Source organism: Tachysurus vachellii, chromosome 19 (genome assembly GCF_030014155.1).
Source record: "Tachysurus vachellii isolate PV-2020 chromosome 19, HZAU_Pvac_v1, whole genome shotgun sequence".
NCBI classification, from domain to species: Eukaryota; Metazoa; Chordata; class Actinopteri; order Siluriformes; family Bagridae; genus Tachysurus; species Tachysurus vachellii.
In genome coordinates, this window is record NC_083478.1 from 14,586,652 (window position 1) to 14,609,977 (window position 23,326).

The following is a 23,326-nucleotide window of genomic DNA, read 5'->3' on the forward strand; positions in this document are numbered from 1 at the left end:
CTAAAGACTGTTCAATCTTTTACTTATTCTTTTCCTGCAATATTTTTGCAACATTAAATAAGTAAAGTCACATAAACCAACAAAAAAAAAAACAAAGTTTGACTTTGAGGCTGAACTGCCAACCTAACTGGTGACATCCTTCCAGGACTGTCAGCTGAGTTAACCATTAAAAAAAGTGTTTAGTGTCCCTGCAACTTGTCCATGACTGACGTCTCTGTTTATCACTTGGGAATCTACAAACAGATTCAGATTCTGATTATTTTATTTAATACCATGTCAGTTTAATACCAAATCAAAAGCTATTTTCATGGCAAAAATTCAGTTACAAAAACACAAATATTATATAAATACTAAAAACAAAACAAATATAAACAGCAAGTCATATTATACGTTTTTTTTTTAACATAAGATAAAAATAAATCCAAACCCTTTTCAAACATAATGTCATTAAATATGTCTTTAAGTGAAGTAACTTGATAAAAGAGCATTCTGCTTGTAAGTCCAGGACAATCTAATAAAATATGTTTGACAGATAAGGGAATCTTACAGAACATACATAAAGTTGGGTCTTTTCACCTTTAAGCAAAAAGGTGGGTTAGATTTTAATTTCCTTATTAAGAGCTTCGGAATCTACAAACATTTTCGGTTTTCCTAACTGTCAAAAACTAATAGATAACTAGATGGGATTAGCTGCGGTCGTTAACCAAGGACTAAAACAAACCAACGTAACAAGAAATATAATTTCCTAACATTCATTATCATAAAACACATTCTCACTTGTGAAATGTAATCCCTTGCTGTCTGGTTTTTAGATTTCTTTCATTTGAACAACCATATGCAGCACAGACGTCCGGCATCGTCCATGCATTTGAGGTAAAGGAGCACCGTACAAAGATGGCGGCGGTTTTGACGCATTTTTAGGACCCCAATGCGACATCTAGTGTATATATATATATGGGATTTTACAAAGAGTAGGAATTCGGCACAACACTGGCGGCAGCTGTCGCGAAAACACGCTCCGCCCATTTTGTGCAGCTAGTCAATTGAGGGGTAAATTCTTTAATGTGTCTACAGCTTTATTGTGTTTTGTGTTAGCTGTCGCTAGCAAGGAAATTTGTGTAGTTGCTTTATCAGTTAAGATTTCGTTTTCTGTCTGCTAAAGACATGTCTAAGCAGTTTACTCAGGTAGACATACTGCGAGCTGAGCTGTTGCAAAATCTTGAAGATGCTGGGGGAACCGTAACCAGCTTCTTCAGTGATATTGTGAGGTGATGTTAATAAAGTTTGTTAGTAACAAATTAGTTGAGTAGTGATATTCAAATTGTATGTGTATGTGGGATCAAATTTAATAAGCAATGGTATTTTCCACTATGACCAGTCTAGAAGTTGTATCACGAATAGAAGAAGTTACCCAAACGATAGTTAGCAGTTTATCGAGGGAAGAAGCACCGGTGTTCGTTTTCAAAAGCCGTTCTCGGTGGTCCAACGTGAGGTAAGGCTGAATGTAAAATACAATGCTATGAAGTATGATGATAACTGTCTATAGAACCAAACAAACTAAAAAAAACTACACATATGAAATATACTTGGTCATTTACTAGGCATATTTTAAGTATGAAGTTTCAAATTTATTTTAATTCTAGAGCACATTTTACACAACCGACGTTAACCAAAGTGATGCACACCCGGACTTAAAAATAGGATAAAAAGGGGGATTTAAATAGGACTTACGATTTCTTACAAATAACTAGATTTGTAAAGTTTGTTGCGACAAACTTTGATGTTGGCTTTGACAAGGCAAATATTCGCAAAGGCCGGTGCTTTTTGGAGGCGAGTGGACATACGTAAAGGGTCAGTGTTACTTTTGGAGGCAAGTGGACAGAAAGATAGATTGCCAAAACATTTGGAGGCAAGTGGAGACGAGCATGTGACGTCATCCGAATACTCCTGAGGAAGTTCCCCTCATTGTGCTGAGTGTTTTGATATATCACATGCCCATTTTGTGCAAATTTTTTTATTTTCACGTGACGTCACGTGACATCATGTGACGTCATCAGAATACATGTGAGGAAGTTCCTCTCATTGTTCTGAGTGTTTTGATATGTCACATGTCAATGTTGTAAAACGTTTTTTGATTTTGCATATTTTGAGGGCGGGGCTGCGGCACAACCAAAAGGCCAGTCGGTACACCAGTTTGTTCAGAGTCTCACCCTAAAGGAGCTGGCCGAGTTTGGTGTAGATAGTTCGAAAGCTTGCCGAGTTATAAACCTCCAAAGTTTATAATGGGAGTCTATGGGAAAAAAGGCCATACCGGTACTCGGATCGCTTAGAAAAGTAATAGCAACAAACTTCAGACCAGGGTCTACAACATATCCGAATCTGGTTCATGTGGCTCGAAAGCCCTAGGCCGCATTAAATTTTATACGTTTTTGTCTAAGCTTAAGTAGGAAAACAGAATGTTGGCTTCTACAAAGCCAACATAATAATCTATTTTCCTATTTAAGCTTAGACAAGAATTTATAAAATTTAATATACTTCAGATACAAGTGTCAGGGTGATTCTAGGCCTTACTGGCACAGAGTTACAGAGGCTAGAATGGAGGGTTTCATTTCCGCCTGAATAATTTTACTGTTAAATGATTAAAAAACACTACTGTAAACACATGCCAGGAGCTAATGAACAACTCAAGGTCATAGCCTGTCTTGGCTATGACTTAGCTTTCACCAAAAAAAAATTTGAAGTCAAAAGACCCAGAAATGGATTTTATATGAATTTTTTTCTACAGATATGTCTGTGCGTTTTTTTTTTTTTTTTTCCCATTTTTTGCCCCCAAATAAACCTTGTTTACAAGAGTAAACAAGAGTTTGAAAGGCCTATAACCTTTTAACCCCTTTGACTAGACCACTAGGCAGTAGTATCTGCTCAAAAAACACAGGCATTCTGTGTGTGTGCTCTAGGATTGCGCAATACAGCTTGAGAATTGTGTCATGAGTGCTTTCACAGCGCTCTAGCTGGCAGCCCCCTCTGCCAGATGGCCCTTGTCGCACCTTTTTGGAATCGTCTCCTTATTGGCTAAAGAGATATCAGGGTCCCGGATCATGAAATTGCTACTGGTTGGAACAACTGCCAAACAAACGGAGGGTGTTCCGAATAGAATGGAGAGCCATCATTTGCTTCTAAGCTGTCTATCTCTGCTCTACGGGCACCTATTGGCTCATGTGAGGGCTTGTTTGATTCCTAAGAGTCTGGACTACAAATCTGACACCTAATTGTAGTTTTCTAAGCCTCCAATGAGAAGTGAGAGCCGAAAGAATGGACGGAAGTGAACTACCGCTTCCGGTTTTCGGTCAGAAAAGTAATTATTGTGAGGCGAGCAAAGCGATTTGGATTAAAAGGCTTAGATATTCCAATTCCTTGGACTCTTGGGGATTTCTGAAAAATATTTGTTTTGGAAAATATTACCCCAGTGAAGAAAGGGAAGAGTTTAAATGTAAGTAAACAAACTGAACTAGCGCCGCCTAGTTCAGGTGACGATCAACTTGATTACATTTGTATGACTGCTATAAATCAGCTGATGCAGCCTCATCCCCTAGCGGTGGCGTCCTGCCGGCGGGACGGTACAGTGATGTACCGACTGGCCTTCCGGTTGTGCCGCAGCCCCGCCCCCAAAATATGCTAAATCAAAAAACTTTTTACAACATGGACATGTGACATATCAAAACACTCAGAACAATGAGAGGAACTTCCTCACAGGTATTCTGATGATGTCACGTGATGTCACGTGAAAATAAAAAAATTTGCACAACATGGGCATGTGATATACGTATCAAAACACTCAGCACAATGAGGGGAACTTCCTCAGGAGTATTTGGATGACGTCACATGCTTGTCTCCACTTGCCTCCAAATGTCTTGGCACCCTATCTTTCTGTCCACTTGCCTCCAAAAGTAACACTGACCCTTATGTCCACTCGCCTCCAAAAAGCACCAACCTTTTGCGAATACTTGCCTCGTCAAAGCCAACATCAAAGTTGCTGGTTCTGAGTGGCTGGTTCAAAGACCACAAGCTACGCTTCAGCACTGTCCTGAGTGGAATGGTTACTGAAACACCCTAACAGCCTTGCCCTAAAAAATACTCCAATTATCTATAAAGGCCACTTTTTTGAAGCCACAAGTTAACAAATGAATGGCTTTAGAAGAAAAAGAGCAAGGTTATGCTGTAATATATGTAATTTATATTGCTTTAACAAATCAACAATGTCTGTCTGATGATGTAATCTTAAAACATGATGTCTTAAAATGTTTATATATAATTATATTAACACAGAATTGTTTAATGGATTTTTTTCAGGGACAGCAGTACTGGAAACTATCATCTAACACCCCTTTTTTGTCCTACTCCTCAGGTTTAACAAATCAGTTGGTCTGTATATGCAAACTGGTGGCACAATATCAGCTCTGCGGAGTGACTGCCCTTCATCTGTAATCAAATTTGGTGAGAGAATCCTATCTGGTAATGTTTTATGACTTTATATCTTTGTTGTCACTGTTGCTGATTCACTGTCATTGGCTTCAATAAAGAGTGGACATTCTCTGTTAAAACTGGCGATCAGACTCTTGCAAGAATGAAAGAACACAACTGCAGTTCATGGAGGAGTGCATGGTGCAACACTAAAACGATCATTTTCAACTGATTTATTAGCGTCAGGCTTATTGTCCAAATTTTTTTGCACATACAAGATCACAATTTGTTACCCACAAAAGTACAGACATAAATAGCAACAATGTAATTTTGATCTCATTCAAGTCAAAGGTACGTAATCATTAAGTTTGGTTAAACTTTAAGCTTTTCCAGTGTGTTGAGCTGCAGGATGTTTAGCAATTCTTCCTCCGTCATTAGAGTTAATTTTACTTGTGATAGTTGTATGTTAGTTAGCTCTCTGATGGAGATCTCAGCTTTATAGTAGTTTAGTTTCTGTAGGGGAAAATCTGGATGCCTTAGGTGGAGATTGTAACCGTCCAACTTAGCATTAGAGCTCTAACAGCGGGGCGAATGGGTGATGACTCAGCGGCATAGTGGCAAAGCCAAAGCTAACGCTAAGGCTTGCCCACGGGAGCACTACTCCTCTCCACTTCACATGTCTAAGAGGTTTGCTCTTCTCAGTGAGCACCTGCTGAGAAACCTGAAAGAGCTCCGGTTATGGGAGACTCCATCATAAGGCATGTAAAATTAGCTAGGCCCTTCGGGGCTCTAGTAGCACTGGTTAGGTGTATTCCAGGAGTCAGGGTGTCAGACATAGCAGGTAATATTAGGGTCTTAGGCAAGCATAGGTACTCAAAGGTAGTTTTCCATGTAGGTTTAAACGATATATGCCTTTTATAGTCAGAGATTAATAAGAGTAATATAGTAGAGGTGTGCAAATGCTGTAGTATGCTCTGGCCCCATTTAAATATGACATGTCAATGTAGCTTACAGTAGGTTATGGTTTCTAAACTGCTGGATGTCCAGGTTGTGCCCAGAAAACAATGTGGGCTTCATAGTTAATTAGAGCACTTTTGAGGGCAAGGCTGGCTTGTTAGGACGGGACGGTGTCCATCCCACTTGGGAAGGTGCTGCTCTTATTTCTTGCAACATAGCACATAGTTTAAGTTCTAGTTAATCTGTGACAATCCAGGGCCAGGGATCAGACAAGCATGCTAATCCAACCCAGGGTTCACAATATAAAGACTGTCTGTTTCCTGAGCTAATCCAGAATCTATAAACACTCAGAAAATTTGTTTTAGTAAACTTATTAGCATAACATTAGATCATAGTGAATGCACAGCCAGCACCTTTGATCTGAAGCTAGGACTGTTAAATATAAGATCTCTTGCATCTAAAGCTCTTATTGCTAATGAAATGATTACTGATCAGTAGTTTAGTTTTCTGCTCAAACAAAAAAACAAAACGAGTTTGTCGCATTTAACAAAGCTTGTCCACGTGGTTATAGTTATATACATCAGCCAAGCCTAACAGGCAGGGCAGGAGGTGATGATAGTGATGATGATGATAAGCTCATTCAAAGTTCTTCACTCTAACATAACATATGTCAAATCAAATCAAATTTTATTTGTCACATACACATACATACAGGGTACGATATGCAGTGAAATGCTTTATGCAACTGTCTGGTATAAGAATAAAAAATATTAGAAAAGTATAAAAAAGCAAAAAAATAAAATAAGAATAAAATAATAAGAAAGTATAAACTATATAAGAAAACTGTATTAAAAAAACTATATAAAAATATGAAATATGTGGAGAATATGAAGAAATAATGTATATACATATACATAAATGTCTATGGTTTTTAAAGATTGTCCTTAAAGTGTCCAGGTGCAGTATGGTGTGTAAATGGTGTATAAAGTGGCACTGTGCTGTGCAAGTCCAGAGTTAAAGTGTCCTTAGAATGTCCAGGTGAAGTATGGTGTGTAAATAGTGTATGGAGTGTATAAAGTGTATGTAGCAGCAAGTCATCTGACCCCACCAGACTTGATCAGGCGACTGACTATTTAGAGCAGAGGTATTCAACTAAAATTTAAAGAGGTCCAGTAAGAGAAAAGTACTTGAAGCAAAGGTCCGGAAGATCATAATGTCTAACTAGTTAGTGTGATGTACAGTATTTAAGTAGCCTAGTAGTTGTACTGTATCAACATCTGCAAGCAATCAATACCTGACTGTCAAATAAATTCAGTACAATTCAAAAACCTTTTGACAGTATTTATTGTCACGTAACATAGAACTGAACATATGTATGATTGTAGATATGTATAACGTTCTCTCATTAAATATATAAAAGTAGGGCAACATTTCAAAAATAAGAGAAAATATATAAAATGTGAAAATTGTGTATGTTTAAATAAAGTGTTTAACTAATCCCTTTTATATCTCAGTGAGAGAACTGAGCTCTAGCTTGGCTTGGGTTAGGGTTAAACGTGGGCTTGAATGGAGTCAGGGCCGTTCTCATACACATGTCGAGGTGCTCATTAGTGACCCTGGAACAATATTTAGTTTGGATTATGTTCATTGTAGAGAAAGCTGCCTCGCAGTTGTATGTAGAGCCAAACATGGTCAGGATGTATAGGGCTACTTCCCTCAGACCTGGGAAAGCTGTCTCAGGGACGCTGTCTTCAGATTTGAGTGGATATGTTTGTTCAAAACTTTTATGTTGTCTCATAATGGCGTTTCACATTGCCACTTTTAATAAGTGCCCCGGTTTCTGAACATATGAAACACACTGGTTTAGTGTGAAGTGGGAAGTGTGAACAGAAATCAGCCTGTCCATTCTGGATTAAATGTTTTTGCTGTCCATTTTTCTTTTTTTGGAGAGTGTCATTTGTTCTTTATTCTCCCTTTCTCCGTCTCACTTGTCTGTTTCTCTCCCTTTCTCCGTCTCACTCGTCTGTTTCTCTCCCTTTCTCCGTCTCACTCGTCTGTTTCTCTCCCTTTCTCCGTCTCACTCGTCTGTTTCTCTCCCGTTCTCCGTCTCACTCATCTGTTTCTCTCCCGTTCTCCCTCTCACTCGTCTGTTTCTCTCCCTTTCTCCGTCTCACTCGTCTGTTTCTCTCCCTTTGTTTTCTACATGTATCGCTATCTTTCTTTCATGTGTAACTTTACTCTAATTTTCTCTCGTCTGTCTTGCGCTGTTGAGTCACAGTGTTTACTTCAGGAATGCACAGACGTGATTGGCCTAGTGGTATTACGTGGGATGACTTAATTCGCATGCAATTGGTCTGTGCATTTCCACTACCACTATTGTAAAGATTGCAAAAGCTGCACCGGTTAAAATAGAAGCGCTTCGTCAAATTTTAAATCAGAACCTTTTGTTTTGGCTCTGGGTCCGGGTCCGGACTGGACAGCTTCTGGGTCCGGACCCGGGCCGCCTATTAGTGACCTATGATTTAGAGTCAGTATTTTGCTACACACTAGATATTGTAGCTCCACTTAAAAGGAAAGTAATAAAAGAGAAAAAAATTGCACCCTGGTACAACTTGAAACTTGAAAACAGTATTTTAATTATAATTATAATTATTTTTAATTTAATTATTAAAGGAAAGCCTTCATAGCTACAAAAAAATCTCTTAGTGCTGCTAGATCAGTGTATTTGTCCAGCCTAATTGAAGATGATAAAAATAATCCCACATTTGTTTATTTAATACTGTAGCAAAATTAACTAGGGATAAAAACACTGTTGAAAAGCGCACACCATCTATTTGTAGCAGTAATGACTTCATAAATTATTTCAATGGAAAAATTGATAACATCAGACAGAAAATTCTGACCATTAATTTAATACCAAACAAATTGATAGATAATGACGCTGATAATATTTCAGGTTTTTGATTAATATTTAGCGGTTAGCAAACCTTTGATTAAAAAACCTGACATCGACCCAAGCCAGCTGTTCAACTATAGGCCAATAACAAACATCCACTTTATCTTCAGGATCCTAGAAAAGGTTTTAGCATAGCAGTTATGCTCATACCTGCATAGGAATAATATTCATGAAATTTATCAATCTGGCTTTAGGCCTCATCATAGCACAGAGACAGCACTGGTTAAAGTTGTAAATGACCTGTTACTGGACTCTGATTGGGGTTGTGAATCACCAGCTTTATTAAAGATTGTGTGAAGGACATCAGACAGTGGATGCATACTTCCTGCTTAACTCTGACAAGACAGATGTGCTTTTACTAGGCCCACAGGCAGCCAGAAGTAAGCTTTCTGATTACAGAGTAACTTTGGATGATCCTTCTAATTCTGCACAGCAGTAAAAAAAAACCTTGGTGTGACTATTGACACCAGTCTCTCATTTGAAGCTTACATAAATAATATCACAAGGGTAGCCTTCTGGATGTTCCAATAGGAGCATAAACAAGCTCCAGTTAGTTCAGAATGCAGCAGCTAGGGTCCAGAAGCAATTTTTTAGCAATAGTCTTTCTAAAAACGTAAATAGCACCATATTGTATCTGGAATGGCCGCTGCGTGCTACTGCCGCGCCGCCATCTCATGATGATATTTTGTAGTGGAAATTTTCACTTTAGAGATGTTCAAAAGAACCTGTCCTTCTATGCTTCTATGCTTCTCATGGCTGGTAGTTATTGTGACTAGAGATTGCAGTTGTTTTCCTAAAATAGCTTCCAGTAGACCGTTCTCGTGGGACCTTGGTAGGTACAGATTAGCTCAGAAGATGAGCAAGCGATGCTCCTAAGCCAATGGTTGAAGATGTTTTGCTTTTACATGTCCTTTTTCATTTGAATCCTGTCTATAAAATCCTGATGTTATCAATGATCGGGGCCTTTCCTCTCTCATGTTACACATGGAGTGTTGGTTCCTGCTGCACAGCTGAACACAATAAAACCGTGAAACCCAAAACCAAAACTATTGCCCAGGCCTACCAGTGTGATATTTTATGCTTTAATTCTCTCAAACTTCAAAACTTCCATGACATTATGAATAGCTTTTCTTAGGTAAGTTTTCATGGGCCTATTCAGTGTTTAGTGAACTGGGATGTCCTTATGCTGTCTCCTTACCACCCTAAGTCGCTCAGTTTTGCAGACTGTGGAGAGGAAGTTGATGCCTACCACCCATGAAGCCCTCGTGTCTGTGTCACTTTCTGGCTCTGCTGCTCAGTACTTACTCTCACTCTGTATCGAGTCTCTCCCATAACAACTTCATTTGAACTACTGCTTTTTTTTTTTTAAAGTAACTAGTAGAGTAAAAAATCAAAAGACTTTCAAAACGTCTTTCACAAAATTCACATACAGATTTAAGAATTGTGTTTATTTTAACAAGATTTGTTACCTAGACTTGTTAACTTAACTTACACAATACAACAATAAAAAATAGAAAATATGATGTTCATTTCATGGGTTGTTTCCCTACCCGACAAGATTGCAATCAAGAAAGAAGGGCTTGTTTTTTATCTCAAGAGCTTGTTTTTCATTTCTTCAGAAAGAAGAGCTTGTTTTTCATCTCAAATCAGGACAGGCCTCAGGAGTTTCTAATAATCATGGCCTTTCTTGCTATATGCCAGCATACCAGATGTTAGCTTAGGAAATGCTGCAAAGGCTATAGTCAGCAGCAACTTGATTTTCCTAGCTGTTTAAAGTATGTTGCTGATAACGCTTTGCACAGCAAGCTTTCTGTTGGATTCAGACTGACTTTCCTTACTGATTCGTTGGGAGTTTCTATTTGTAATAGAGAATTCAGGATTGTAATAATATATTGGGCTATAAAGCACTATGTGAGTGACAGCATAAATAGCTAACAACAGAAAGGGGAAAACTGTGCTTCAGATACACCACCTTGAGTCACACAAGTGAAAGCTTTGCTATGTTTCATTTTATTTGATTCCACTGTTTTGTTATTGATGGTTCTGATGGAAACCTCAAGCACATATTCAGGAAACACAATTTTTTGTCATATTGAGTATGTATTGTATTGAGAATATTTCTATATATTATCAAGTTTTAATTTTGTGAATTGTTTCACCCCTACTATTTATTAAGAATCTTGCAAATAAAGCATGTTATATAATAACTAAATAGGTATTTCTCTGCTCTCAGCACTGATTGTGAAGGCCCTGTCAACAATTTACAAACTTATCCAAAGTGATTCATATGTAACCAAAAGGTATGTATGTTCTGATTTCATCATAATAATAATTATAATAAACAATTATTATTATTATCATCTAGTTTAAATTTATTAGTAGCATGTTCATGTGTTCAAAGAAAAATATCTGCTGGGACCAAATCATAAAGGGCACTGTGTGTACTAGATGTAATGATTTAGAACGGATTCTAAATCATTAAGAGCTATTATACAGTATAGAGGAAGCAGTATGCATATAAATAATATGACTAAAATTGAACCTTGGGGGGCCTCACATACATATTCTTAGATATACTGTGTTCTGGGTAGTTCTTGAACCACCCTACAGCCTTAACACCCATTCCAATATCGCACTCTGCCTAACAGGAAGATATGGTAAACAGAACCAATGCTATTCTAGATTAATCATCTGGATCACATAAACATTGATGTGATCACAGAAACATTTGTGCACTTGCAAAAAGGATTGTTTGTTCAATAATTCATATTGTGATTGAAATATACAATTATTTTTTAATTGACTTTTTTATTTCTCTTGTGGAAAACAGGGAAATATTTTATAATGACCCCCAGTTATTTGGATCACAGAAGACTTTGGATGCCATTGTTGATGATGTATCATGCCTGCTCAAAGTTCCTCGGAGGAGCCTACATGTGGTACATTTCCTAGCACACATGCATACTCTAAGTTAGAATGTTTCCAAACCTTATTGGTCTGGATTTATAACACTTTCAGGATAATTCTGGAAACTACTTAAGACAGCAAACCAAGGTCAACAAGAGAATGATCAAAATAAATTAATGCTTTATGTATTTCAGTTAATGTAATTGACTCTGTAGAGACATTTTTGTGGCTATATATGTTAGTATAAAGCACATTATACATTAAATGCATGCCTAGATTTTTGTGTGACAGCCAGATTAACATCATGACTAACTGCAACCACTCCTGTCCTGTGCATTAGGCGAGGCTGATGTATACCTGTAACTATCCAGTTGGAATAGCCATATTCAATGTTAAATACTTGTTTGGTTTAAGCCTTGATTATGCATAATCAAGATTGAGGGTACTGGTGGTGCATTTCCTTTGACCTGATTTTGTTCTAATCAGGTTATAAAAATAAAGATTTTCAGTGTATTTAGCTTGGGGATCAAACACAGTTTTAATATTGGGAAACCTGGATGACATTTCATTGTATCTAGAAGACTATTAGTTTAGCCTGCTTGTCTACTTCCTACCCTTTGCTCCAGATTCACAGATTCCAGGTCACAGATTAACTAGGCCTGTTCTGCTGCTCTACTGCAGTATGTGTTATGCTTTAGGTACACCATCCTCCACAATATAAGCAATTATTGCTTATAATGTACCTTAGATGAGGACTAACTGAATAGGCTGAATATTATTTAAAAGAGATCCAGTGTGGAGGGCCTCTGCTTGGTGTCTATACAGAAAATAAAAGCCTTTTTCAAAGGACTAACTGTGACTGAAACAGTGACAGGAAAGTTAAAAATACAACAAACAAAACCATCAGAGCAAACAATTGAGGAAGTTGTAAGCTTAATCTTTCATTTTGAAATGTTAAATATTTCAAAAGTTTAGCATGGGCCCATTGCTGCAGTAACACTATTTAAGAATCTGTGTTTTCCAAATAAGCCCACAAAATGTATTGACAAACATATTTTTATTGATTTTATAGAAATAATACGTAATAACCATGTAACTAAATAACTACAGATTTTTCAGTAAGATGATTTATTTTTTATGGCAAAGAAAGAAAAGTTTTTTGCATTTGTGAACGGTTCTGATTATGATGATAAAATATAAAATGGTGTGCACTCTTATGCAACTTGGATATTTCCTACTCAATTATTTGCAGAGATGATTGAAGGTTTTATGGATGGTAGACACTTTATAGCAGAGATGGGGGACTCGAGTCATATGACTTGACTCGAGTCAGACTTAAGTCGCAAGTTTGAGACTTGAGACTTGCTTGACAGATATTAAAAAAGACTTGACTTTGACTTGACATTCATGACTCGATACATGACTCGAACCTGAGTTAAATGACTCGAAACAACTTGTTTTTTTTTTTTGGTATTTTTTTTTATGTTTTTGAATGCACGCAATAAAGTTATCCAACCACGTGACGCAGCAGGCAAGCAGAGGGAGAGCGCACACTAACTAATAAACCTTAACAGTTGTGACAAAACATGGAAGGTGCTACACCAAAAATAATTAAATTCGGGTACCGGGATTTTGTGCAAGATGAGAAGAGAACAGCAGTATGCAAGTTCCAGTCCCCTTATTCAGTTTAACCACTATTTGAACATTTGTGATGGACAGGACTCCCTGCAGTTTTGGGCTGTGAACAGGCACACCCTCCCCTCTTTCTTCAAGGTAAGAGTTATGGCCATCCCTGCATGAAGTGCACCTGTTGAACGTGTATTCAGCCATGGTGGGGTGATAATGCAACCGCATCTCTCACAATTGAGTGACAAAGTTCTATCAAATTTACATTTTTGCAAGTGCAATGTAGTGTAAATGGTTGGTCACTGTTTATGTGGAAATGTCTTTGTGAAAAAAGTGCTTTTTTGCAATAGCACTTATAATTGGTCTTCAGTGTTAGGCTTTGAGTGAAAAGCGTATGGATCGTTTATGGGGATGCACATGTATATAAAAAAAACTAAATATAAAAATAAAAAACCTCAGAGTTGCACAGCCATATTCTTGTCTCGCATGCACATGCACACACATTCAATTTACAGGGATAGTTCACCCAAAAAAGAAAATTCTTTTCATTTTCTCACCCTCATGATGTTACAAACCTGTATAAATTTCTTTGTTTTGATGAACACGGAGGAAGATATTTTAAGGAATGTTTGCAACCAAACCATTCATGAGCCATAGTATTTTTTTTCCCTGTCTCAGCCTGGACTGTGGCCATGTGCTTTTGTTTACGTTCTGTGTTCACGTGTCTGCCCCGCCCTTGTCTCTTCCTCCCCGCTTCTACACACCTGTTCCTGATGTTTCTGATTGTGTTGTCTGTTTAACTGAGCCGCGTTGCCTTGTGCAGCACGGAATCCTGTGGTCTTCATGTCTAATTTTGTCTTTGTACTGTTTCGTGTTTTTTTTTTTAGTTAATAAATCCTGTTTTCGTTTAGCTGTCCTGCGTTAGGGTCCGTTTTTATCCCGTGTACAGTATGTGACATTCCCACTATGGAAGTGAAAGGGGCTCATGAATGGTTTGGTTACAGACCTTTTCGGTGTCCTGTGACATCCGGTTTCCGTGGAGGACGCCGCCCCACTTCCTGTCCGCAGGGGGTGTTGCAGGCCCGTGTTTTGCCCTAAGGATTTTTTCTGTTGATTTTTCTGTTTTGTGGAGGATTTTTTTTTTCCCCGCCCTCCCTCCCCTTTTCCTGGTTCCCGAGAGGTGGGTCTGGCTGCGGTGCGTCGGGGGTCCTGTTCGACTCTGGGGGTTGCGCTCGGCCCTCCTGTTCGGCTCTGGGGGTCGCGCTCGGCCCTCCTGTTTGGCTTTGGACGTCGCTCGGCCCTCCTGTTCGGCAGTGGACGTCGCTCGACCCCCCTGTTTGGCTGTGGACGTCGCTCGGCCCCTCTGGCTGTGCCGCCATGTGCCTTGCTCCCCCTACCTGCCTCGCCGTGTGCCTTGCTCCCCCCACCTGAATCGCCGTGTGCCTTGCTCCCCCCACCTGCCTCGCCGTGTGCCTTGCTCCCCCACCCGGATTCCGTCGGAACTGTCAGGACGGATTGGCGTGTCGGGAGCCGCGCCTCTGTTGTCTATTTAACTGAGCCGCGTTGCCTTGTGCAGCACGGAATCCTGTTGTCTTCATGTCTGGTTTTGTCTTTGTCCTGTTTCGTGTTTTTTTTAGTTAATAAATCCTGTTTTCGTTTAGCTGTCCTGCGTTAGGGTCCATTTTTATCCCGTGTATGTGACATTCCCACTATGGAAGTGAAAGGGGCTCATGAATGGTTTGGTTACAGACATTCCTCAAAATATCTACGTGTTCATCAAAACAAAGAACGCTCTCTCTCAAAGAGTTAAATCACTTCAAGGTTTGTGTGATTCAATAATTTATGTTTTTTGATTGATGTGATTGATTGTTGTTATACTGTTGTTAATAAGGAAGGATCTAATTTAAGGATGTGTTTGTCCCATTAAAAGGGAATGCCTGTTCAAAAAATGCCATTTGGTTGCATAGAAACCATTGTACTTTTTTATATATGTACTTTTCCATGGTCTTCTGCCATGTTTGAGGCATATTGAAACATTTCATGCTTTTATGTTGGCCTTATTTCCATTAAATTTACATCTTAGGCTTTGTAGTTTTGATTTTTATTCATTTTTAGATTTTTATTGTATTTCCAACTCACCTGTATGTGGACACCATTTTAAAAATAAATGCATATAATTATTTTTTGTTGCAAATATAACTCTCATAGTCCATAAATACTGTAGATTTAACTTTGTTTAATATACTGTATGCATTTAGTTAAATCATCAATTGTATCACTTGCCAGTGACTTGCTTGACTTAAGCTACGACTTGAATTGCTTGACATAAAGCAGTGACTTGACTTGACTTGACTCTTGACTTGACTCGGACTTGCTTGAGACTTGAAGACGCTAAGACTAGGGATGTACCGATCCGATATTTTGGATCGGTATCGACGCCGATCCAAGCATTTTGAGTGGATTGGGTATCGGTGGTGCGTGACCGATCCTAATCCGATACCTGTGGTCATGGGCGTGGAAACCAATATATGTGGGTGGGACAGGACCCACCCACTTTTTAAGACCAATAATATTGGACCCACCCACTTTTACCGTCTCTATTCAGCGCATAGTGTCTTTTTTATTACTTTTCAGAGCGCCGCCAGTCGAATCCATTCTGCTTGAGGAATGCCCTAATAAATTAAACTCCATTCCGCGTTTTACTTACAGCATTGATCACGCGCCTGCTTCCTGAAATCCATGGCCGTCAGAACCATTATATGTGGGTGGGACAGGACACACCCACTTTTTATTTACTTCCCGACGCCCATGCCTGTGGTGGTTTATTAATGAACAGCAAACATCGTAGACTATTGCTTAAACTTAAGAAAAATACACTTATATATTAAATTGCATTAATGAAAATAAATATAATACATTTTATACGAAATACGTTGCACAACCGCCTGCGACAGACAGGCATGTTTAGCAGGCACCCTTTCCATTTATCTCAGCGCGTTAAATGGGCCGTTCATTTGGGTGCAAGGTTTACTGTTTAATACATTTTGCATTGTGTTTCAAGAGTTCTAATTGAAAATTCACTTTAAAATATTGCCTTTTCTTCAGAAAAGAATTTAATTTAATAATTGCAGTACTATGGCAATAATAGCAAATGCTGGTATCTGAATCGGATCGGAAGAGAGAAAGTGGTATCGCTACATCCCTAGTTAAGACTTGAGACTTACTTGTGACTTGCACATGTGTGACTTACTCCCACCTCTGCTTCATAGGGTTCAATAATATGTAATAATTAATGAAGGAACTGGTCATTGATGAAGGAACTGGTCCTCCCATCCCCATCACTGATGCTGTTTTACATTCATAGGTTTATTGGGGATTATACACCTGCTGTTTGACCAGTTCTTAGAATTTTTATTTTTCTTCTTTTTTCTCAAACATATATATATATATATATATATATATATATATATATATATATATATATATATATATATATATATATATATATATATAATTATAAAAATTTAATTATATTTCTGTTCAAATCCAAATTCATGAGATTCATGGAACCCTTTGTACTATAAAACCGATAGTCATTTTATTTCCCTGTAGCTAATAATTGGTTGGTGTGTGTGTGTTCCATTTACAGTGTGCCACTACTAAAGGATTAATCTCTGGCGATCTGTGTTACACGGAGGAGGATGGGACAAGGGTGGATTGTAGTTCAACTGTAAGTCAGCAACACTGCTAAGCTCTATTGTGATGTTATTCTATCGTCCACACATGGAGAAGGAAGTGTGTTTGTGTTCCTGTTTGTGTTTCTGGTTTTATTGTGTTTCTGGCCCTTAATTTATTGACTAAATAAACCCCCTTTTATGTTAACCCTGCACTTGGGTCTGTATTTTATCTGTTAAGACACCCGCTTTCTCTGACAGAAAAAAAAAACTAAGGTATAGAAACACTAGGAAACCTGAAACACAAAATATGGGACGTTCATTGAAAAGGTCAACCGGTATAAATGGGGTGACGTTCATTGAAACACAAGGAACAGGTGTGCGGGGCTATCACACACAACAAAGGCACATGGCACAGATAAACAAAGCCTGCCAGAATGTCCCCCTGGTGTTCGGGCAGGGAATAGTCCCAGCCATACCTGATATTAACAGTTAGTTGCCTTACAACTTACTCTCCTAACAGCATACTTATTTCTGAAGAAGCAATTACACATGCACCACCTCGTTTGCTGGCTTAATCTCTGTACTTGTGTTTGTAAATATGCCTTTAGATTAGATTAGATTCAACTTTATTGTCATTACACATGTACAAGTATAAGGCAACGAAATGCACTTTAGGTCTAACCAGAGTGCAATAGAAGCAAGTGCAGGATATAGTGTTTACAAGATTTAAATATGTTAAATAAAGTGGTAATATGGAAGTATTTTACAGATGTGTGTGTACTATGAACATAATATACAGATTTACTGAAATTTACAGAAGGATATGTGCTGTAACAAAATATATGGCAATTCCTATTTACAGATGTGTATGTACTATGAATATCTTATATACAGATGAATATATATGTACTATGAATATAATGTACAGATGAATATATATATGCTATGAGCATAATATACAGATGGCTATTACTATAAACTGAAATTTACAGAAGGGCATGTGCTATAAACAAAATATATTGTTATTACTAGAGATGAGCTCGGCTGAAACAAGTATCCGGTACGGATAAAGCACTTCTGCCGAGTACGAGTATTATACGAGTAATACGAGTCAATATCTGTGCTCGGATTGAATGAAAATCATCATTGGGTAGCTGATTGTGTCAGTGTTCTGTGATAGGCTAGTCACAGCGCCCCTACCAAACACACATACAGATGTATTGTGTTGCTGTGTCTCGCTCTGCTCACTCACAGTCACACACAGAACAGCTCTCTGTCTCTCCCTCAGTCACTCAGGTTTGCGGGTCTTTTCCGTTAACGTTTAGGGTTTCTTCAGCTTTTTACTTCGGGTTGTAACGTTAATAATACGTACTTACTAACCAGTAGAGTTCTGGTAAACGTGGGTTCGTTCAGACGTGGTGCTTGCTTGGTAGAATATGACTCGCATTGCGTCTCTGCCTGTCGGAGATTTTTTTTCTTTTTTAAACCTTCAGCTGTCTCTAACCAGTAACCAGACACTGAGTGTCTGACATGTTTTTGCTGTATTTCATAAAAACATAAAGGTAGTAAGCTAGTGTTATAAATATTACAAATTAATTATTACCTGTTAAAGACAAGCCCCGCCTACTTCCGGGTTAGGTCCCACCCACTCCGAGTACAGATACGGATAATTCATATGCTTAACAGATACAGATACAGATAATGCTGTACTCGCTCATCCCTAGTTATTACCATAAACAAAAATATACAGGAGGATATGTACTATGAACATAATATAATATATTGCTGTTACTATAAACAGAAATCAGGTGGGTATATACAATGGTAAGGCAATGGTGAGCAGCAATACAAAAAAAGAGCAAGTGTGCAAATGTGCATAGTTTTGTGTAACAGTCCATTAGTGCAGTAACAAATTGTGGGGTAGGAAATGAGCAAAGGTACAAGTGATCAGAAGTTTTTCTGTTGACAAGTATAGGCAAGTTCCTGTGGGGATGGTAATCTTCCATATACCAGAAAACAGATTTTATTTACTGAGCCCACCCAGGGAAAGTGCTAGTTCCCAGTATTCTTTGTAAGGATATTAGGGGTGCAAAAACTAATAAAGGAAATCAGTAAATAAAACTTCATTTTTGATAAGTTGAACTGTCTGATTAGGCACACTGTGGCATGGGTTACATCACTTCATAAACTGAATGGCAGAACACGAAGAAAGAAGTACAAACTTCTCTACAGTAGGGAAGCTCTTTAGTACCCTGCTGGACTCATTATATTACTTGTGTTCTAATGAGAAATTAGCTTCTGGCAATGCCGTGAGTGGCTGCCTTTTCAGCAGCTACATGTGTGCCTTGTTCTTTTTTGAGCATTTTTGTATTTTCTGTGTTTTCTTTTGTATTTTTTGTGCTCTTTTTTGTGCTTTCTTGCATTTTTCTAATTACTATCTATTGTTTGGATATAGATTGTTACATGTTGAAACTTGTTTATTCAAGAAAACAACTACTTGCCCCTGGCTCTTGTGTTAATCTCTGGGGACTTTAATCATGTGACTCTAGACACAACATTATCTGCTTTCTCTCAGTATGTGGACTGTAACACCAGAGGAAATAGGACTATTGATTTACTGTATGCGACTGTAAAGGATGCATACAGCACCATGCCGCCGTCTGCCCTGGAGAAAGCAGACCACAACCTTATTCTGGTTCACTACAAAGCAAGAGTGAGGAGGCTACCCACAACCACACGCTCATTCAGGAAGTGATCTCCTGAGGCAGAGCCGGCTCTGAGAGACTGCTTTGTTACTACAGACTGGAATGTAAGGGATCGCACAGTGGGAACATAGAGGAGGTTGTTGACTGCACTTCTGAGGTTGTTGTTTGTTAAGAACTGTGTAATAATGATGATCAGGATCTTAAGTAAGTCCAGCTGAGGGAGGTGAAGGAGTGCAAGAGGAAGCCGGAGTAGAAGTTACAGAATGACAGCATGAAGGAGGAGTGGAGGATGCCATTATCTACATGTTGTACTGATCGCTCTATTACCTGTAGGAGGTCGCTTGTACCTCCTCAAACGGCTGCCGTTCTTCAGGAGGTAACAGTGAGGCTGTTATGGAGAGTGCCCTCTTATGCAGTGTGCTGCGGAGGCAGCATTAAGAAGAAGGATGCCTCACGTCTGGACAACCTGGTGCGGCAGCCTCTGTTTTGGGCACAGAGCTGGATAGCCTGTCATCTGTGGCAGAGTGAACAGGCTGTGCAGATTTGCACAGACTTTTTAAATTTAAATGTATTAATTTTGTTATTTTTATTTATAATTTACTGTAGGCCAGCAAATTCTTTACAGTTCTTTACACAATTTCTTTGTGATGTGGACTGGTCAAATGTATTGCATTCTGAATTTAGTTGACTGCCTGACAAAGAATTTTGTCATCTGTTGACAAAATCAGTATACTTGTCAAGATCACAGCCAGATATTTTACCTGTTGAAACAGGCAGTTGTGTCTTGTGCCATGTGTTTTTGTTTGTTTGTATTCACCTGTCTGCCCTGCCCTAGTCTTAATTCCTTCCTGCCTCTGCACAACTGTTTCTTATGTCTCTAATTGTCTTCCCTTTTTATTCCAGGTGCAATGCCTTGCCTTGAATTGCTTTGAATCCCATTGTTTTGTCTTTGTCCTGTTTCTTTTGTGTTTTGGTTTCTTTTCTTTCCCCAGTTTTTTCTAGTTTTGTGTTGTTTTATGTAATAAATCATGTTAGACACCTCTGTCTGACAATACTTGTTAAAGATCTATATGTTTTGCTGTTATTACAATTTTTGCATAGATTAATGTATCTTTAAATTCTCAAAACTGTTAATGATATTATGATGATTATATAATGATTATTAATGATTATATTTATGATTTAATAATGTGTGTATCACTAGGCAGTGCCTGTGTCCCCTTGTGTCAGTGGGATCATGAGTATCCTTTTTGTTTACTTAAACAGTCAGTACCATCATTTCTATACTTTGAAGGCATTTTCTCCTTAAGAGTATTAAGATATTGTGTCCTCTGCAAAATTTGTTCTAGTCATTGAAAAAGATGCAACTTTCCAGACACTTTTGGATGATGCATTTTGCACCCAATACTATCCTTGTATCATCATAACGGTAAGAATCACTTCTTTTGGAGAAATCAGTTGTTATTCAGAAAGAACAGAAATAGATCATGAGAGATGATAATAGATTATAGATCATCTTCTAATAATAGGCAGTATCTGCTGGCTTGGTATTTTTTAGTTTATACTTTGTCCTGCTCAGACTCACATTTCACCATAGCCTATCCTGGGAACAGTCTCTTCTATCTCAGGCTAGATCCATCTTGGGTCGGCTTTTTGGTTTGAACTCCTGTAGGCTGCCATTGTATCACCACTCTTGGAAAAAAATGGCAATTATTCATTTAAAAAAAAAAATAATTAAGCAGGAGAGAGCCTGCAGTCAGAGGAGGTGTACCTCTTTTATAGTGTGATGGAAACACTTTTGTCATAGGTTACAAAATATTATAAATTCATTAAACATAGGCTGGGCATAGGTTTGTATATCCTCATTAGGCAATTGTAAGATCTTTGAGAGCAGAACATGGAAAAATAGCACAGAGTCGGGAGATATGAGTAACAGAAAATCACCTATGTGAATTATTAAGAAATTTCTTTTCAGCAGTAGTGGCAGTTGTAGTAGTGGCAGAAGCGTCGGTCTGTAGGATGAAGGGGAGGCCTTCCTCAGTTTGTCATGAGGCACATCAACACCCAGTTATCACCCACTGGACCCCCTACAGTCTGTGTATCGTCCAATCCCCTCCATGGAGGATGCTATTGCCACAGTTCTTCATTTATCATTCACCCACCTGGACAATAAGGACACTTATGTATATATGCTGTTCATAGACTTTAGTTCAGCATTCAATACAATCATCCCTCAGCACCTGATTGGGAAGCTGAGCCTGCTGGGACTGAAAACCTCTCTCTGCAACTGGATCCTGGACTTCCTGACTGGGAGACCTCAGTCAGTCCGGATCGGGAACAGCACCTCCAGCACCACCACACCGAACGTTGGAGCCCCTCAGGGCTGCGTGCTCAGTCCACTGCTGTTCACCTTTCTGACGCACGACCGTGCAGCAATGCACAGATTGAACCATATCAAGTTCGCTGATGACACGACCGTGGTGGGTCTCATCCCATGTGGATAAATGTGGATAAAACTAAAGAGATGGTTCTTGACTTCAGAAGAGCAGAGAACGGCCACTTTCCGCTGAACATTGACGGATCATCTGTAGAGATTGTCAAGAGCACCAAATTTCTTGGTGTTCATCTAGCAGAGAACTTCACCTGGTCACTCAACACCAGCTCCATCACCATCATCTTACGAAGGCTGAAAAAGGCACATCTCCCTCCCCCATCCTGAATACTTTTTACAGAGGGACCATTGAGAGCATTCTGAGCAGCTGCATCACTGTCTGGTTTGGGAACTGCACCATCTCGGACCCTGCAGAGGATAGTGAGGACAACTGAGAAGAACATTGGGGTCTCTCTTCCCTCTATCATGAACACTTACACCACATGCTGCATCCGCAAAGCCAACACCATTGTGGATGACCCCACACACCCCTCACAAACACTCTTCACTCAACTGCCATCTGGAAAAAGGTACCGAAGCATTCGTGCCCTCACGACCAGACTGTGTTACAGTTTCTTCCCACAAGCCATCAGACGCCTTAATAACTGAATCTGAACATACACACGCACATCAACTGTATGGACTGCACAGACCTACACCAAATACACACTCTTCCAATATACATCTATCAATCTGTTTATATGCTGTTTTTGCACACTTTTTTGTTCTTTGCACATACTGTCATACTTACATTTCAGCCACAATTCTTGTGGCGGCAGGCCTCCGGGACCCGATAGGGACGTTGCTGTACCACCATCCCTGGAGGGGTTTTGATCTCATGTTGGGCCAGCCGGGTGAGTCCCGGCACTGACGAAATGATGTCCCCAAACTGGTCCACGAGCTCTGTGATATCCTGTCGCTGGGCTGGGGTGAGATCATTTCCTCTCTCCACCAGGGCACGCTCTTGGGGATCTGTGATAGGAAAAGCATGCACAGAGACAACCGGCTCAGGAATGCACGCTTACCTGGCTGTTGCAACTTGTAGTTCACAGGTTCCACCCTCTTGAGGACTGTGTACTGGCCCTGCCATTTGGCCAGGAATTTGCAGGCAGCATTGGGTACCAGCAACTCTCGGGGCAGAGAGACAGAATGCTAACCTTTTACTAAAGTTTAACCGCTTTACTTGCACCCTGCTGCTGGCCTAGCTCTCTGCAGTGTTCTCTTGCTGGAGGGTGAGTGCCACAGCAATGCTCCTGATTGGCCACCATCTTTTGGTGGGAATTTCACTGCCCCGCCTTGCACTCTGATTCAGCACGCTGCCCTTGGTGCTGCTCGATTTCCTCCACGCCTCAGTGGTGCTGTCCTGGGTACTGTGCACTGCTTTCCTATCCCTGCATGATTTTCATGGCGAAGAGCACGATTTCCTTGGTTTGTGCGGCGGTGCAGCGGCCACCGCTACACAGTAAATAGTTCATACCTGCAGTTCCTTATGCTTTACACCTTAAGCAACAAATATAAATAGCAAAAATAACAGCATCATTATAAAAACATTATTAAACAACATATAAGTTTATATTCCCCAAAACTGATCTTTAGAATGACTCAT

General features: G+C 39.3%; 1 protein-coding gene across 5 annotated transcripts in view; it reads left to right on the forward strand.

The window, feature by feature from the left end:
• The first annotated feature begins 998 nt into the window (after positions 1-998).
• The window catches only part of spo11 (SPO11 initiator of meiotic double stranded breaks), a 30,544-nt gene continuing 8,216 nt past the window's right edge, over positions 999-23,326 (forward strand). For 4 of the 5 annotated variants that reach the window (XR_009650029.1, XM_060894462.1, XM_060894461.1 and 1 more), the window contains exons 1-8: positions 999-1,268; positions 1,379-1,492; positions 4,406-4,494; positions 10,608-10,674; positions 11,205-11,313; positions 16,557-16,637; positions 20,494-20,530; positions 20,609-20,718. Coding sequence is in view for 4 of the 5 variants with exons in the window: in XM_060894462.1 (XP_060750445.1) it covers positions 1,165-1,268; positions 1,379-1,492; positions 4,406-4,494; positions 10,608-10,674; positions 11,205-11,313; positions 16,557-16,637; positions 20,494-20,530; positions 20,609-20,718 (711 nt within the window). In the remaining variant the exon portion in view is untranslated. Of the gene's footprint in view, positions 1,269-1,378; positions 1,493-3,017; positions 3,491-4,405; positions 4,495-10,607; positions 10,675-11,204; positions 11,314-16,556; positions 16,638-20,493; positions 20,531-20,608; positions 20,719-23,326 lie in introns of those variants that run through there. The other variant, XM_060894464.1, reaches the window with a different exon arrangement.